The 17618-nt window shown below is 38.6% G+C and overlaps 1 protein-coding gene across 3 annotated transcripts; it reads left to right on the top strand.

Annotated features, from left to right (window-relative positions):
- The first annotated feature begins 1260 nt into the window (after positions 1-1260).
- LOC306714853 (inter-alpha-trypsin inhibitor heavy chain H3-like) lies at positions 1261-16714 on the top strand. 3 transcript variants are annotated; one of them, XM_079185007.1, is made up of 27 exons: positions 1261-1408; positions 2535-2695; positions 2806-2910; positions 3243-3405; positions 3506-3616; positions 3949-4077; positions 4220-4336; positions 4525-4693; positions 4781-4891; positions 5981-6162; positions 6291-6470; positions 6579-6700; positions 7523-7785; positions 8136-8156; positions 8278-8295; positions 8713-8727; positions 9354-9371; positions 9488-9535; positions 11039-11053; positions 11427-11438; positions 14053-14103; positions 14651-14695; positions 14849-14956; positions 15126-15294; positions 15918-16066; positions 16285-16369; positions 16480-16714. In XM_079185007.1, the coding sequence occupies exons 1-27, from the start codon at positions 1337-1339 to the stop codon at positions 16592-16594; spliced, it is 2754 nt and encodes a 917-aa protein (XP_079041133.1). In that variant the 5' UTR covers positions 1261-1336; the 3' UTR covers positions 16595-16714. The 3 variants fall into 3 exon arrangements, with proteins under 3 accessions (XP_079041133.1, XP_079041134.1, XP_079041135.1); XM_079185008.1 differs by lacking the exon at positions 9354-9371; XM_079185009.1 differs by lacking the exons at positions 9354-9371; positions 11427-11438.
- The last annotated feature ends 904 nt before the right edge of the window (positions 16715-17618 follow it).

The raw sequence follows: 17618 nt of genomic DNA, 5'->3' as shown, positions 1-17618 counted from the left end.
CAAGATAACTGGCTGTTTGATAAATGTTGACGATGTGGTGACGTTTGAGGCACATGAAGAATGTGAATTATTGAGAAGCCTGTTTGAGAGAACTGTTTGACATGTTATTTGTATAATGCATAGATTTTCAAAATTATGTTTATTCAATGCTGGCCTCACAAGATCATCTGGCTCATACAGTTAATTGTATGTACTATGGCTGACTTAATTCAAAGATCTCCAACAAATATTACGCTATCACGCTATCAGTTATGTCAATAGTGCTGCCTCAAAAACTACACTTTCAACACTTACTTCTCTTGTATAACTTTACTTAGCAGATTTCCCTCTTAAGAATAGTTTGTTGAATGCACCAATAGGATGCTGTATCCTGGTAAAACAAAGTAGTGGCAAAAAATCCACGCAGTAAAGAAGTAGGTTGGGTGTAATGATCCAGATCCAGTATGGGTCAAGCTCCAGAAATGCTGTAACCTAAATTTCACATAATGCAGCTCAATATCATCTTTGACATCATCATTATTTTTCTAATTTTCAGAACCACATTATACAACAGTGGAAGTAATAATAAGTTAACTGGACTTTATGTATACAATTGGTGGAGTGCCGCTTCAAAGACCTTCCATGTTAGCACAGTGTGACAATATTTTGATTTAAACTGAATATTTTGTTTTAAATGCAAAATTTCTTCCATGATGAAATATAGATTGTTTTTCTTTTTCCTGAGAACATCTCCTATGCAGCTATTTTCGTTGTGCTTTACACAGTAAATCCTGTATTTGATCTCTTTAATGCTTGCAATGAAAGCAAGGTGTATGGTTCCTTTTGCCTGCTGTATCACCTGTTTTCCCTGCCAATTCCTGACCTCGTCAGATCGGTACATTTCACAAAAGCTGTACATACTTGAAGATAGAAATAATAAATTCATTTTTGCTTGACACCATACAATATTAGTCACATACTTGTTTCATTCACTTTGTCTGTTTGCATGAAAAGTTGCAGTGTTCCCCAGCAAAGTAGGCAGGCTGGACCCTCAATGTCAACAGTAAAGTTCACGAAAGCGGTTGAATTTCTGATAAAGTTCAGCTTTTTTTAATCCTGTCCTGAATTTTTCTGATAGCTCTATGTGGGATTCCTGGCACTATGCAGAGGAGGAAAGTGTGTGGTAATATGTATTTTTGTGTGGGTGTGCAAGTGACTGAGTTGTTGAAACAGCGGACAGAGAAAGAGGAGTTTGCCCTTTTAAAAACAAGATTATGTACACAGTGATGTTGTCCTTGTCTGTTTGAGTTTAAAAGACAGTTTTAGCTGCCTGCGTTGCACTCTGGTGGGAGGCATCATGGACAGAGCTGTGGTACAAATCACCCTTTTTGGGCTGCTGCTGGCTTTGGCCACCACACTACCAAACAAGGTAAGGCCACAAAATCAGACAAAGAGTAAGGACGCCACTGTAAGGAAACTGAATTTATGAAATATATCTATTTAGGTTAGGTTACGGAAAAACTACAGAGAACGATTGTAAGTAAACAATTCAGTGTCCTTATTAGTCATTACATTTCATGGTTCAGACCTGGTAAATGTTAAGGAGTGTTGGGAGTGTGCAAGTCATTGCCATGTGAAATCAAAACACCAGTGGTGGAGGATGTATTCAGTAAACTAACTTCAGTAAATGTACTAAAACCACACTGTGAAAATACTTTACGACAAAAAAGTCCTGAATTCAAAACCTTTTTAAAGTAAAAGTATGTCAATATTATCAGCAAAATGAGCTTTAAGTATCAAAAGTAAAAGTACTCATTCTGAAGTAAAATCATCCGGATGTGTTTCACCATTTTATCTTTTTGGATTAATATTATTGCTGCATGAATGTCTATGTTTCTACTGTAGATGTTCAAGGATGTGCTAATGTTAAATACTTGATATACTAGTTAGCCTACAGTAATGCATCAGATTATATATGATCATTATATGTTTGTAGTATTGCTGTCCTGTGAGAGCCACACATTTTTAAGAACTTTTCATGAGTCAGAAAAACAGCCCTGTTTTCAGCCTTATGACGATGCACTTTCCAGCTGATCTAAGGTGGTTTTCAAGTTAGTAGGAGACTTTTCTCAAACCATAGAGGAACACTACATCCTTCAGTTCATCACAAACATTCAAGTTCAAAATCAACACAATTTGAGAAAAATGGTTTTCACTGGACAGAAAGTGTTTGAAAACTTTCAGTCAAGTAAGACAAATGTATAATATTTCCCTCTGAGATGTAGTGGAGTAGAAGTATAAAGTAGCAGAAAATACCTTATATTTGTACTTTAGTGAAGTATTGAGTAAATGTACTTAGTTAAATTCCACCAATGCAAAACACTGGATAAATAACAAGAATGGGGTGTTTCTGCAGTCAGACCAATGACATTTCACTGATGCCACCCACCAACACTTCCCCATTATCTGATCTTTGGTCAGCTAGTCGTCAGCCTGCAAAATAAACTGAGCTATTTATTTGATTGTGAAATGCGCCTCCTCCTTTATTTGTTCAGGATGACTGGGATATCTACAGCTTTCACATCAACTCAACAGTGACCAGTCGTTATGCAACCACTGTCATCACAAGCCGCGTGGCCAATCGTATGGACGACTCAAAGGAAATAGAATTTCAAGTCCGGATTCCTAAGAACGCCTTCATCAGTAAATTCAGAATGTGAGTGAAGCAAAAAGTTATATTTACGAGAATTTTCACATTAAAAAAAACGTGAAGATGAACCTTCACATCTTTACATAAACACAGACTTCTCCTTGGTCTTTCTTCAGGTTTATAGATGGCCAAGTCTACGATGGTGTTGTGAAAGGCAAAGAGAAAGCTCAGCAGCAGTACACTGAAGCTGTGTCCCGTGGCGAAAGTGCTGGGCTTGTCAGGTACATGGATCAATGGATTCTTTTATTGCCAGGTCTTGTACAGGTTGTTTTAATCTTCTACTTTGTAAAAAAACAAAAGCCTTGTGTGTCCTTCAGGATAAAAGAGAAGAATAAGAAAAAAATTATCTTTTGTACGAAATAATGTTTTTTGTTTTTTTTCTGACTTCTTCTTTCTTCTATTTTAACATCTTCAGATCTCTAAAACCCTTCAAATAAAACAATCTGAGAAGAAAAATCTCACTCTTAATTTGAACTCACATCTCACACCCACACTAAGATCATAAGAAGGGGGAACCACTGCTTTAAAGAAATGATTATCATGTCTGTTGCAGTTCTGTAGGAAGGACCCTGGAGGAATTCAAGACCTCTGTGACCGTGGCTGCTCACCAAAAGGTCACCTTTGAACTCACATACGAGGAGCTGCTGAAACGCAGGCTTGGCAAGTACGAGCTGCAGATCCACGCTCGACCCATGCAGCCTGTCAAAGACTTCAAGGTGTGTCTGCTGCTGGTATCTATTCAGGAAAACAATGACGGGGTAGAAACATCTACCATGGTCTGAGCTTCTAACTATTTCATTTCATTCTTAATGCCAGGTTGATGTGTACATTAATGAGAAGGCAGGCATCAATTTCATCGAGGTTAAGGGAGGACTAAGCACCAAAGCGCTGGCTAATGCTATCACCAAAACACATATGGACAAACAGGTACAGCATGCAGTGATTACAAATTCTGGATTTTTTGTCTTTAACTGTTTAACTATCATAATGACACCACAATGCCACTGGACAGACAACATTCTGTCTTATTGCTCATCCTTGTGCACGTCTCTTAATATCATTCATTCATTTTTATATACTGGATTTCTTTATGCACTTTCCAAACAGTTATCACTTTCTGGTTTGATGCCACACTGCATCACTAGTGCCCAGACACAATACAGTTGAATCTAACCAAATTAAATCAAGGGCAGAGGCTCATCTTTTTGACCAATAAACCCGTTCAAACGTCTATCAAGCCTGATTCATCCTGTTTCCAGGCGTGGGTGTATTTCTACCCGACAGAGGACCAACAGAAAACGTGTGACAGCTGTGGAGAGCAGGGTATGAATGGAGATCTGGTTATTGTTTATGATGTCAACAGGAACCCCTCACTGGGAGACATCAAGGTAAAGAAAGAGTGCATTTCCTGGAAGACTGCAAACTTTGAATTGTCTATTAGCATTGTTACAAAATACCATACTTCAGCTACTTTAACTTCCTGTCTTTTCAACACTCTTTTCTAACCAATCAAACTTTCTTTCCCCCAAGAAATCAGATCGGTACTTCGTTCATCACTTTGCTCCATCTAATCTTGCCAGCATACCAAAAAATGTTGTCTTCGTTATTGATCAAAGTGGCTCAATGCACGGCCGAAAAATGGAACAGGTATAGTATTGTGTGAGTGTGAGTTTGTGACAGACTTCCACTGTAGCACTGGAGGCTTTTACTCCTTTTCAGTTAATTAAGTCTATTGTGTTTATTGAAGCAATAAACAAACACACGTTAATCAAATAGTAATACATGGTTTCTTATTTGTATAAAAGCTCTAATGTGTGAATGATGTTTTTGCCCAGACCCGGATAGCATTGATCCACATCTTGAGTGACCTGGCAGAGGACGACCACTTTGGTCTTATCACTTTTGATAGCAGCATTTTTCACTGGAAACGAGAACTTGTTCAGGCCAACATGGAAAATTTGGAGAGTGCCAAGAAATTTGCACGTGAAATTGCCGAAAGAGGAGGTGAGGTTTTAAATAAATATTTTATGAAGGGTTGGGAACATTGGACAGCAGAACGGTGGTAATGACACGTTTTCATTTGAATTTCAGCCACTGACATTAACAAAGCAGTGTTGGAAGGAGCACGCATGCTGAATGCACATCCCAGAGAAGGTTCCGCGTCTATGCTTATACTTCTCACTGATGGAGACCCTACCTCAGGTTACAATAACACACACACACACACACAGACAAATACTTTTAGACCCTAACGACAGGACACGTCTTGCAGCTAACATCAGAACCGCGTCAAATGTTATTTCCCTGTTGGCCGCAGCACTTTTGGGTTCCAGGTTCAAGCCCACTCTCAAACTTGCCTTCTATATGCTGTCCAATGGGATGTGACAACAAAAAATGAGACCCAAATATTTCATTTTATAGACTACCAAAAGAAGGAAACAGATGTCAGAAATGGTTTGCAATTATCGTGAGTGACAACACGGGGTTCTGTGTAGCAAGTTTTCGACTGTTTGTGCCGATCCAACATTTTCTAACTATACAGACGCGGATTAGCGAAGGAAATTGAGAACCTCGAGGAGCTTTGAGAGTCTGTTTTCACTGAGGAGAGTAGTATTCGATTTCGCAGAAAGTATGACCGTAGGCTTAAGAGGCAGAAGAAGACACTAAGCGAGGTCCCAAACTAATATAATGTTATGTAGCAAGCTAACCTTCGCTAATGTATTAGCCTGCTAGCAATTCTTTTGTTTTACATGCATAACATAACTGGCTAAAACTCTTAATTTGGAAGCTGGTACATTTCATTGGTATAGCATGAATGGTTCAGATAGTATGGGAGATAGTCAATGTTAACTTGGCTTTTTTTCTTTCTTCATCAATGTGTGGGGTGGTGGTGACAAAACTAATGTTGTGACGTCAGAGTGTATTTCAGGGAAGATCATTAAACAAATCTGATTTCACAATAGAAATGGTGTTCTCAGACAGATAGCCTGAAGCTTTACAGAAGGGACACATATTTGAGAGGTACAGAAATGCTTCAAAGACGAACAAGACGAGGTGCTCAGCTGACGGTAATCAAAAGAAAATATGACGAAGTATTGCTGTACCAAAGAGGTTGAAGTTTCATTCATAACGTTGACAATCAAATTATTATTATTAATAATTTACAGAAACATTCCCTTCTCTTCCCCTTGCTTGAAAACTTTTCCAAAGGGGGGAATGACAGAAATAGCCTGAGAACCACTGGTGTAAGGGAATTTGCCTTTTTAAGCCACATGTCTTGTGTCTTTGCAGGGGTGACAAATCTGGAAGTCATACAGTCAAATGTCAGAGGGGCTATCGCGGACAAATTCCCACTCTACTGCCTTGGTTTTGGTTTTGATGTCAATTTTGAGTTCCTTGAGAAGATGTCGCTGCAGAACAATGGTGTAGCACGACGGATTTATGAAGACTCTGATGCTGACTTACAGCTGAAGGTATTTGAAATCATTTGCTCCCATTATAAATACTGTTTACCATGTGATTTGTTACATTTTCATAGATAAAATGAATCAAGGTTGGCTGTGGAGAGATAAACATTTATACAGTGACTGTATGTCAATAGGGTTTCTATGAAGAGGTGGCCACTCCTCTATTGACAGATGTGACCATGATCTATAATGGTGGAGCCAATCTAACCCAGACTAGCTTTAGCCAATATTATAATGGCTCTGAGATTGTGGTGGCCGGTCAGATCACCGACAACGACATTGAAACCTTCACTCCACAAGTTGTCGCCATTTCAGTAAGGATTGCACCTCCCTGCACATCAGCTGTAATATTTTGTAAAAGCCTTGTGTGTCCATAAATATAACATGATTTATGACATAGAAATGTATTTGGACTATGACAGAGCAACAGAAGGGTGACGTTTTCTGACACAAATGCTACCGTGGAGTCCAATGGAACAGTGTCTGACAGCCACATCCAGAGGGTTTGGGCCTACCTCACAGTCAAACAGCTTCTGGAGAAAGAGTGAGTGTGATGTCGACACCTTTTCTCTTTGTTACCAGCCGAAACAATGTGAGGCGTATAATGTTTTCACCTTATGAGTCTGTGTGTGTGTGTGTGTCATCATGGCAAAATGTGTCCTACACGCAGCGGGAACTACCACAAAGGTAGTTTGTGACTTCAAGGTGACGTTTTTAAATTGCTTGTTTTGACTGAAAAACAGTCCAAAATCTTCACATTTTTTTTATTTACACCACTGTAAAACACAGCAAACCATCACATTTGAGAAGCGTTTACCAGAGAATGTTTAGCGATTTCGTTGTGACTTAAAGGATTTAATCAATTATCAAAATGTTTTGACAATTAATTTCTGTCAAGATATCGACCGTGTGCTACTCCCTTTAGTTATTGTCACGCCTTTGCAGGACACGATGCAGTTTACATTTGTAAAGGTGGCAGATTTACACAAAAAATTTTACTGAAACTATAAGTTTTGAAACTTCTTCAATTGAAGTAAGTTGACGGCCGTGGCCCGAGCAGAAATAACGCCCCTTGCATAATTGATCAGCCATAGATAGCTAGTTTAAGTTTAAGTTAAACATTAACGCTAAAATTAGCGTTAACAATTATTTCAGCTCTAATTTGTCGACAAAGTGAAAAGTGATATGTGTGTGTATGGGTGTGTGTATGCATACATTAATTGTAAGGAAAGCCTAGAGACAGCAACTGAGCTTACAACAATAATAGTAGACAATATAAGATAATCTTAGCTGTTAAGTAACTTCATCTTACTTTCTTGTCAAGTCAACTGTCATGTTTAAAACATATACACAATTTGTGACACAGGCTGGTGTTATCTGGATCTGAGAAGGAGAATGCGAAGAAAGAGGCCTTTGAGCTGTCGCTGAAGTACAGCTTTGTAACCCCACTCACATCAATGGTGGTCACCAAGCCTCAGGGGGAGAACACAGATGTGCTCCATAAACCCAAGGAAGGTGAAGCGACACAGCAAAGGACGCATACTGCAATGGGTCGCCAACCGATGCTTCATCAGAACACTCCACGGATAACCAGCAGGATAACCAGCAGGGGATCCATCGATCTTACTCGTAAGCAACACAAACGGGAACAAAACAAACACAAAACAAACACAAAACAAACACAAGTGACACATCTGTATGATTTGATTTGACGACAGGTGGTGTAATCACAATGTATGAATACGGTTGTTGCATTGATAAAAGAACTACAGATTCCTTGACTACAGCTTGTAGGTGGCACTTAAAAAGATATAAATCAAATTTTAAGTTGAGTTTGTGGAACTGGAAATACAGTCGATTAATTCACAATAATGACATATAATGTCGCATAAATACAAGCTAATTTGTGAACAGCATAATTATTTTAAAGTTAATTAATGAATTAATGTTCATTTTTGTCATCATCTCTTTCTTTTTAGCGGCATACTTCGGTATTCCAGGTAAGACATGAAAGATACACTATTGATGAATTAATCACATAATGTACTGTACTGTATATATAGCCTAAGTAAATTAACAACTATCGTAATTTGAAGTTATCATCTTTTTTCTTTTTCACAGGACATCCTGGTATACCAGGTAAGACATAACACACATAACACATCTGCACCAACCTGACACGACAGATACACTTTTGCATAAAGCTTGGTGGTTGTGTTGGTTGCAGTGAGGGAGAGGCTGCCTGCTCACTGCACAAGAGGAGAGGGAGAGACCACTTGATGTTAAATATTTGAATACATTTCTTCCTTTTTCCCTGATGGTCTGAATAAGTTGCTAAAGTTGTCACTTGTAGTATCGGCTCTGAGGAAAACAAAAAGCGATCCGTTTGTCTTTGTGACAGTGTCGGAAACAATAATAGCAAATTCGAAATGCTTTAACCTGAGATAAATCCAACTTGGGGTACCACTCTTCGAAAACGGAAAATTAGAGATAGTCAATAAATTATTTTAGTCTCAATTCTTAATGTTGATTCATGTTATCTTCTTTTTTTTACAGCACGCAGTGTACCAGGTAAGACATAGATACACATCTGCATTGTTCTGACGTAACTTACAATAATATAATCTATTTTATACACTTTTGCACTCCGAATTTGAATCACAACCAAAAAGTTACATGAGAAACAGATGCAGCATCTTTTGCAGTTTTAATACAACTAACTGATGCCGCCCCAAAATATATATATTACTTCTAAAAAGCTTTTTCAGTTGATCTAAATGTGCAAAAGCAATTCATGTTTGAAAAACCACAAAGTGACCTGCGGGACACACAGGCCTGAAGACACACTTGAGACTGAGAGTGTGCAAGCTAATTTACTAATCATGACTGTTTCAATGTAAATTGACAAGCGTATCTTAATTTCATGTTATCATCTTTTTCTTTTTAACAGCACGACACATAGGACATGGGTACATAGGTACACATCTGCAGTGTACTGAGAGATATACTATTAATTAATTACAAATATAATGTATTTCATATACTCTAAATAGCCTAAAGCATAGAAAACATTTCTCATGAGTAAATATTTGCATTCTTCGCAGTACAATGCTTTTCTTAATTGTGCAAAAAAAAAGAACTGAAGTAAATTAATTAATTAATGTTAATTTTTGTCATCATCTGTTTCTTTTTAAAAGAAAATGTTGGTATTCCAGGTAAGACATGAAAGATACACTATTGATGAATTAATCACATAATGTACTGTATATGTAGCCTAAGTAAATTAACAACCATCATAATTTGAAGTTTTCATATTTTTTCTTTTTCATAGGACATTCTGGCGGTGGAGCTCGGTTGAGTAGACCGGTTTCAAATACACGTACGATATGAATTTCCACACACCGTCATACCGTGCATAGCCAGAACACTGCTAACAGTCTTCAACAGGCTGCTGCACTATCGAAAACAATTTCAGTGGAGCTACTTATCTGTATTGAGACGGACCCCTAGTCATGGTCACAACTTTATAACTTTATAACAATTAACAACCCACAGCTAACGCTTTTTAACAGAGCAAAACACCACAACACAACAGTCTGTGACACATAAACAATTTGTAACACTAATAATTGTACATTTATAAAATTTCACCGCCGAACTGCATGCTGGGTACAGCTCACTCGCCTGCTAGCACAACAGTCTGCTAACAGCTGGGAGAGGCTCCGTCCTCCAGTAACGTTACATTACAGATAGAGTTTGACACATATGCAACGCTGATTACGTGTAATATGTGTGGTATTTGTTATAAATGTACGTTGGTACGTAGAGGGTGATAAGAAGCTGTACTTGGAGGGGCTTAGGACCCAGGGGGATGTAGGTGAAGGAAACCAAAAGAGATGGAAGACACGCCACACAAACAGCTGTTCGCCGCTCGTCACGATCCTGTAGAACAGATTCTCAACTGGTGGGTAGTCGCGGACCCGTTTTCAGTGGGTTGCGGGCCTTTGCCTTAAAGCAGCGGAGTTATTCACGCTCCTTTCCAGCATTTACGGCACTTGTTCAGCGGCGCAAGAAAAACACAGGCCAATGTGTTGTAAATCACGTCACGTGATGCAGTTTAGCCAATCAAATAAGGGTATTCTGATACGTTTCCTTACTCCAGTGAGATGTACCCACACCGTGACACAGGGAGGAGAGACTAGGAAAGACATCATAGAGCAGATCTCCTGTGAAAGTCAAATATCTGTGGTCAATTTAAACAATTGAAAATGCTCAAAAGACCGCATTTCTAAACCAGTGCTGCGAAAACATTGAAATAAAAGTATTTCTCTTCTGCACACTTGACCTTAGATGTGTGAGTTTGAAAAGGATACAGTGATATACCGTGTTACCGCCAAAGTTAGGCAAAATACCGTGATATACATTTGTGATTCATACCGCCCAGCACTACATCCTGGTATACCAGGTAAGACATAACACACATAACACATCTGCACCAACCTGACACGACAGATACACTTCTGCATAAAGCTTGGTGGTTGTGTTGGTTGCAGTGAGGGAGAGGCTGCCTGCTCACTGCACAAGAGGAGAGGGAGAGACCACATGATGTTAAATATTTGAATAAGTTTCTTCCTTTTTCCCTGATGGTCTGAATACGTTGCTAAAGTTGTCACTTGTAGTATCGGCTCCGAGGAAAACAAAAAGCGATCCGTTTGTCTTTGTGACAGTGTCGGAAACAATAATAGCAAATTCGAAATGCTTTAACCTGAGATAAATCCAACTTGGGGTACCACCCTTCGAAAACGGAAAATTAGAGATAGTCAATCAATTATTTTAGTCTCAATTCTTAACATTGATTCATGTTATCTTCTTTTTTTTACAGCACGCCGTGTACCAGGTAAGACATAGATACACATCTGCATCGTTCTGACGTAACATACAATAATATAATCTATTTTATACATTTTTGCACTCCGAATTTGAATCACAACCAAAAAGTTACATGAGAAACAGATGCAGCATCTTTTGCAGTTTTAATACATCTAACTGATGCCGCCCCAAAATATATATATTACTTCTAAAAAGCTTTTTCAGTTGATCTAAATGTGCAAAAGCAATTCATGTTTGAAAAACCACAAAGTGACCTGCGGGACACACAGGCCTGAAGACACACTTGAGAGTGTGCAAGCTAATTTACTAATCATGACTGTTTCAATGTAAATTGACAAGTGTATCTTAATTTCATGTTATCATCTTTTCCTTTTTAACAGGACGTGGTAGAGGTAAGACATAACACACATAACACATCTGCACCAACCTGACACGACAGATTGATTCATTAATAATATACTGTATTTTATACACTTTTGCACTCCAAATATGCATCCGAAAAACTTAATCACAGACAAAAGGTTGAGAAACAGATGCTGCACTTTGCAAAATTGTAATACAACCAATTGATGCATAGACAAATATCAATTTACACCTAAAACATTTTATGAATGAATTATATCAAATAAATGTACAAAAACATCCTCTAAATAGGCTAAAGCATAGAAAACATTTCTCATGAGTAAATCTTTGCATTCTTCGCAGTACAATGCTTTGCTTTAATTATGCAAGAAAATAACTGAAGGTGGAGGAGGTTGCAAAATAATTGACAAAGCAGAACTGCATCATAATTTCATGCTATCATCTTTTTCCTTTTCGTAGTTTGTCGTATTCTTGATTCATGTACATGTGCACTGTTTTAACACTACACTAGTGTATATATTTTACTGTATATAGAGATGTGTTCGTATTTCCTGAGGGACACCCGAGTTTGTGGAATCTAAGGCAATGTTTATTCTACATCTGCATTTATTTTAGGTGCAATGATGATCTTATGAGCAAAATATTTAGTTCTTCTTAGCAGTAGCATCCAGAGGGTGGCTCTTATACTACATTACAAAATAAAGGTCTTGTAATATCTGAATAGTTTTAGTGATGAATGCAAAGCTCCTCTATACTATAAAAAAACGTCTGTAACTTGTGTTATCTATGATATTTAAAGTGTTTAGAAACTCATTCCTCTGTGCCTTCCTAAACAAATTACTAGCTATAGTTGCAACAAAATCAACAAAAGTTGCAAAATCTGTATTTTTACAGTAAAATGTACATGCAAGATAATTAGGGCTGCAACAACGAATCGATAAAAATCGATTATTAAAAGAGTTGGCAACGAATTTCATTATCGATTCGTTGTGTCGCGCGATTATTACGCCACTCAGTGAAGTGCAGTGAGGTTAGTCACTAGTGGCTGGTGAGGCACTGACTATTTCAGAGTCAGATTTACAAATATATGAACCCAATATAGAGCAGCTTAAATCACCATTCAATTGGCAACTTGCACATTGACTACTGGTTGTTTTTCATATTTCATATCAGCATTCTTTACACACATTGGTAAGGTACATATTTGATTGCACCAGGAGCGTCTGCTCCGCGATCTGTGACCTGCCCCACCAACCTGTTTCAGAAGAGGAGCGCTCGCGGACGCCACCCGCGAAAATCTGTGTAACAACCACGGATTTATAAAGAGAACAACAAACACAGGTTGAATTGCTGTTGATATGGTCATATTTCCCTGTTTTTTTAGAATTGTTAAAGCTTAGATATTTAATCTTCAATATTTGCAAGCAAAATAGAAGAAGAAGAAAAGTGTAGAAGAAGAGTAACGGCACTACAAGCATGAACCCGACCCGTGGGCTCTCGCGCGCCCCCTTCAGTGAGGCAGAGGTACTGTTTGCTCCCCTCTGTGCTTCTTCACTGCGGTTTCTGTCAGATCAGCAAGACTGAATATGTTCTACACACACGTGAAATACAATACATGACCTATTCTATGGAAAGAAAGGACTTATGATACAAGTGTCTACAAATATTACAGTGGTGAAAAAAAATTTGAGAAAGCAAAAGGCACGCGCTCAACCCAGTTTGTTAGGGATTGCGCAATCTGAGGTGAGGCACAACTCTTCGCTGCCTCACCTCGCGTGTCTCCTCTCTGTTTGAATAGGACATGAGCACATTCAGCGATTTTGACTATAAAAAGGAGGCTCTGCCTCCCCTGCCTTACCTGACCGCACGTCCCTGGTCACCCAATAAGTGGCAGAGATGTTTGAGTGTTCACAGCAGGCCCAGTCGCTTGAATAACGCAGCTAGGAATAATGGAATAGGACTCCGGTTCTATTTTGTGGGTTTTTCTCTGAACTGGGTCCATGATTAAGAGGGACGGCCGGGGGAAACCTCACCCGACCCGGACATGGAAAGGATTGACAGATTGATGCTCTTTCTGGATTCTGTGGGTGGTGGTGCATGGCCGTTCTTAGTTGGTGGAGCGATTTGTCTGGTTAATTCCAATAACGAACGAGACTCCGGCATGCTGACTAGTTACGCGGCCCCATGCGGTCAGCGTTCAACTTCTTAGAGGGACAAGTGGCGTTCAGCCGCACGAGATTGAGGTCTGTGATGCCCTGAGATGTCCGGGGCTGCACGCGCGCCACACTGAGTGGATCAGCGTGTGTCTACCCTTCACTGAGAGGCGTGGGTAACCCGCTGAACCCCACTCCTGATATTAGTCCATTTTTTTTTTAATTATTACTTTCACAGCTCAGGGATGTTCGAGCAACCTGTTTGTGCACTTTCTGAAGATTCTTTGCACTGTGAATTAGCACTGTCAGTTCTGTTTTTGAATAAAGGGTTAGAAATTAATGCTTTTTAGTTTGTAGTTTTTTTTTATCCGATTCATCGATTAATCGAACAAATAATCGACAGATTAATCGATTATTAAAATAATCGTTAGTTGCAGCCCTAAAGATAATAACAGATGTTTCGTTTCTTATTTCACTGTTCATTTTCCAGGAGTTATGCAAGGATACCCCAGCACCCATCTTGATAGCGTGGAAGATGCAGGTAAACTTATTTTCTGTACCAGTTTTGATCCATCCTTCTAGTTTTGTTGTCATGACACCAACCAACCATGTTCAACTATAAAAAACATCCAAGGCTGCATAACCCTATAAATCCATCTTATTCTGTTGTGTTTGCATCCAACACACATAGTGACAGACAATGAATTGTTGGAAGATGTTGAATTTGTACAAACAAAAGATGTTTGCTTCCATTTCATGTTTTATGAGTCAGAATGTAAACTACTTCATAAATAACCACCTGATGCTGCTATTGGATCTGAATTGAAGTCACTTCTTCTCTGCCCCTGAGCCTAAACCTTCCACCAACTTCTTTTGGTAAAATTAATTGTAGGTGAATTTGAAAAAACAACAACACACATAACATGTTTCATTTGGATTTACTTTAGTGGGCATGAGAATAACGTTTTTATTTAGTGGTTTGTTTTGAAGCTGAGGTTGGATGTCAGAATATGGGTGTCAATTAATGCAAAAATCCTCAAAAGATTTGTGATATTAATGTAACTTGTTTGGTGTAAATGTATTTACAGATGGTTTGGTTTTCCACGATCTCCCAGATTTCGAGAACAGTGCTGGTAGAGTATCTAATAATTCATGTTATAGTTTATATAAGTAATTTGTTGTGCTGTGGAAGAGAGTGCACTTTACCTATAGGACGTTCTTGTCTGTAAGCGTAAATAGTAAACTAAGATCATCTGACTGCTGTGTGACTCTATGTTTCTCTCTAGTTCCTGTTTCTCACAGATTTTTGCTAAAAACTGAGAATCTGTCTCTTCCACTGTGCTTTGATGTCACTGGAGATGTTCGCCTTAAACTACTTCATCATCCCAACAGGGGTCAGTAATACTCCTCTCTGTGCCGTTACTATTTTCCAAAGGACTTTTACTTGTAACTGAGTATTTTCTTTCCATTGTTGTTCTGGTACTTCGACTTCAGTGAGGGATGTGTATTCTTGTACTGTGTATACATGTGGTGATAAGTTGCATTTGTTCTCTTCTGTATTAGAGCTGTCTGTGAATGGTGAGCTTGATTCAGTAGCGAATGGAGGCTTCAGAAGGATTGTCATCCACTTCAAGAATGACCTGCATGTTAAGATCGACCCCAAAAGAATCACTGTACGAGAGGGACAGACACGGACAAGCTACATTGGACAGGATCCCATCACAGCTGGAAGGTGACTTTGCATTGTAATGGTGCTGACCAAGAAATAGTTAGGCACATCGCATAAAACAGCGCGTTGTTGTTTTTACACCAAGGTTTTTGTACAGAGTGAACAAAAGGGATGCAAATTGAGCTTTAGATACTGGTATGCGTATTTCGTTGGTTGGCTGTTAATCTAACCCGAACGCCCCTTTTCCAATCTTTGTGCTAAGCTAAGGTAACAGGCCGCAGCTTAATGTTTACTGCGCATACATGAGTGTGGTATCAATATTCTCATTTACCTCTCTGCAAGAAAGCAAGTCAGCATAATTCCTTAAATGAAAACACTTTTTCTTCAAAACAAGTGCTTCCCATAAATGCATGTCTAAAGAAAGAGAGCACTGAGAGCAAAAAGTGCAAGAGCAGCCCCCAAACACCCCACTTCACTGATGGTATTCATGAATTTGAATGTGTCACTAATTCACTATTAGAAACAAATGTTAATTTGTATCTACAGTTGAAGCTTACATTAAAGGCCACCCACACCAGTGATTTGAAGTATTCTGCTATGAGCTCTTCTCAGGAGTGTGTTGAAATCAGCCCAGAGAAGTAAAAAGACACCATAAGATAATTAAGACAAGGTGCATATTTTTCTAGTTTGACAGTGATTAGACGGGACAAGGAAATAGACGTTGCAGCTGGGGACACACGCATCATCATCGTAATTCATGAGCAGAATGGAGAAGAATTCTTCTGGCCGGTTTTGAGACAGCGACCGTTGGACGACAACATTTCTGGGATTTTAGGTAGGTGAAAAGGCTGCATTTGTTTTTATGATTTGATATCAGGTCAATTAATTGAATGTATGTATCAGACAATTAAAATGAAGTTGAAGTTTTTAACCAGCTGTGGTGGTTTTAATGGAAAAAATTGATTCAAAGAGACAAAATATTTTGTGTAGTGTCTCTTTAAGTGCATGCTCTTCAGTGTCACTGCTTTGTTGTTTGTCCTGTTGTGCGTCCAGCTCTAAAGCCAGCAGTTTATGAGGAGGTGCAACAAAGTCCCACGACAAGACTTAAGATCAAAGACCAGGAGATTGACGTTACCAGGTACATTTTAGTTGGTATAAAAGAGAAGTCTGTTTGAGAGTGCTTTAATTGTTATTGCTCTAATACACAAAGACAAAACAAGATAAAACGTATTCATGTTTCTTTTGTAGGGACAGTGCTGTTGACTACAGTATCGTCTCTCTGCTCACACATGACTGCTGGCTGATGTCTGCTGAGTCTGCCCTGGAGAGACAGCTGGATGATTTCATCGTTACACAACTTTAACTGGGAACCATGTTGAATCACTTGTAGAGATTTTATTTGAAGTAGAAATGAGTCAAACACAAACTAAGTCATCGTGGAAAAAGGCTTTCACCAGTTACTAACATGAACCAATAAACAACTTCCCAGATCTTTGGTTGTCTTGTATGAACTTAAATAATTTACCTAAAGGGTTTGTCAGTCATGCTTAATTTGTTTGGAATAATTCTTCAAACTTAAGAATTGTTAAAGATAGATTCAATTCTCATCTTTATCTGTGGAGTGAACCCTAAAAATGACTGTCACAGTTTACTTATACAGTTAACCCTGCATACGCCTGTCTATCCGCTGTGAAAACAGAAAATGAACGCAGAGGAATGTCTCTCTACTGCTTACATAATATTTGTCAAGGAGTAACAACAGGGCTTTTAATTCATTTTTTAAAATGTGATTATATGTGGCAGGGCTGGTCATTTCAGCTACCTGGTTAACAGTTGGACTTTCCATGTAGGAAAAGGTATATTCAAATGTAGCCAATGTACAGTAAATACAGTAAACAGAAGTAAATCTAATTGAAATAAAGGGAAATGCGCAATAACACATCAAAGTAGGAAAAAGTAGGCTAATAATCAAATCCTCTCCTGTCAACTCAATATAAAAAAATATGACAAAAATAATAAACGTTTCTGCATTCAGAACTTAACTTTAATAAAATGTGAATAAAAACGTGAATAAAACTGATCCACCTGATAATGCAATGGTTAGAGTAACGTAGCACAAACAGTAAGAACTACTGATGGTGGTGGTGGTGGTGGTGGGGGGGGGGAGAGACCGCTGTTTAAAACCCAAAGTGTTGTTGAGTTAAAGTGAAGTCATGTTTTTGACGTTGTTCCTAAACCTAACTAAATGGTTTTGTTGACTAATGTATATTTCTGTGAGATCACGTTCAAAGTAAGCAGCAGAGACGGTTCAAATACATAGATGGTGCTTCACTTAATGTCTGTTTACAGGTAGCTTGAACAAAAGGAGCTCGGTTAATAATCTGGAA

Source organism: Pholis gunnellus (genome assembly GCF_910591455.1).
Source record: "Pholis gunnellus genome assembly, chromosome: 3".
NCBI lineage: Eukaryota > Metazoa > Chordata > Actinopteri > Perciformes > Pholidae > Pholis > Pholis gunnellus.
Note: the sequence above shows the minus strand (reverse complement) of the source record. Positions and strands in the feature narration are given on the sequence as shown.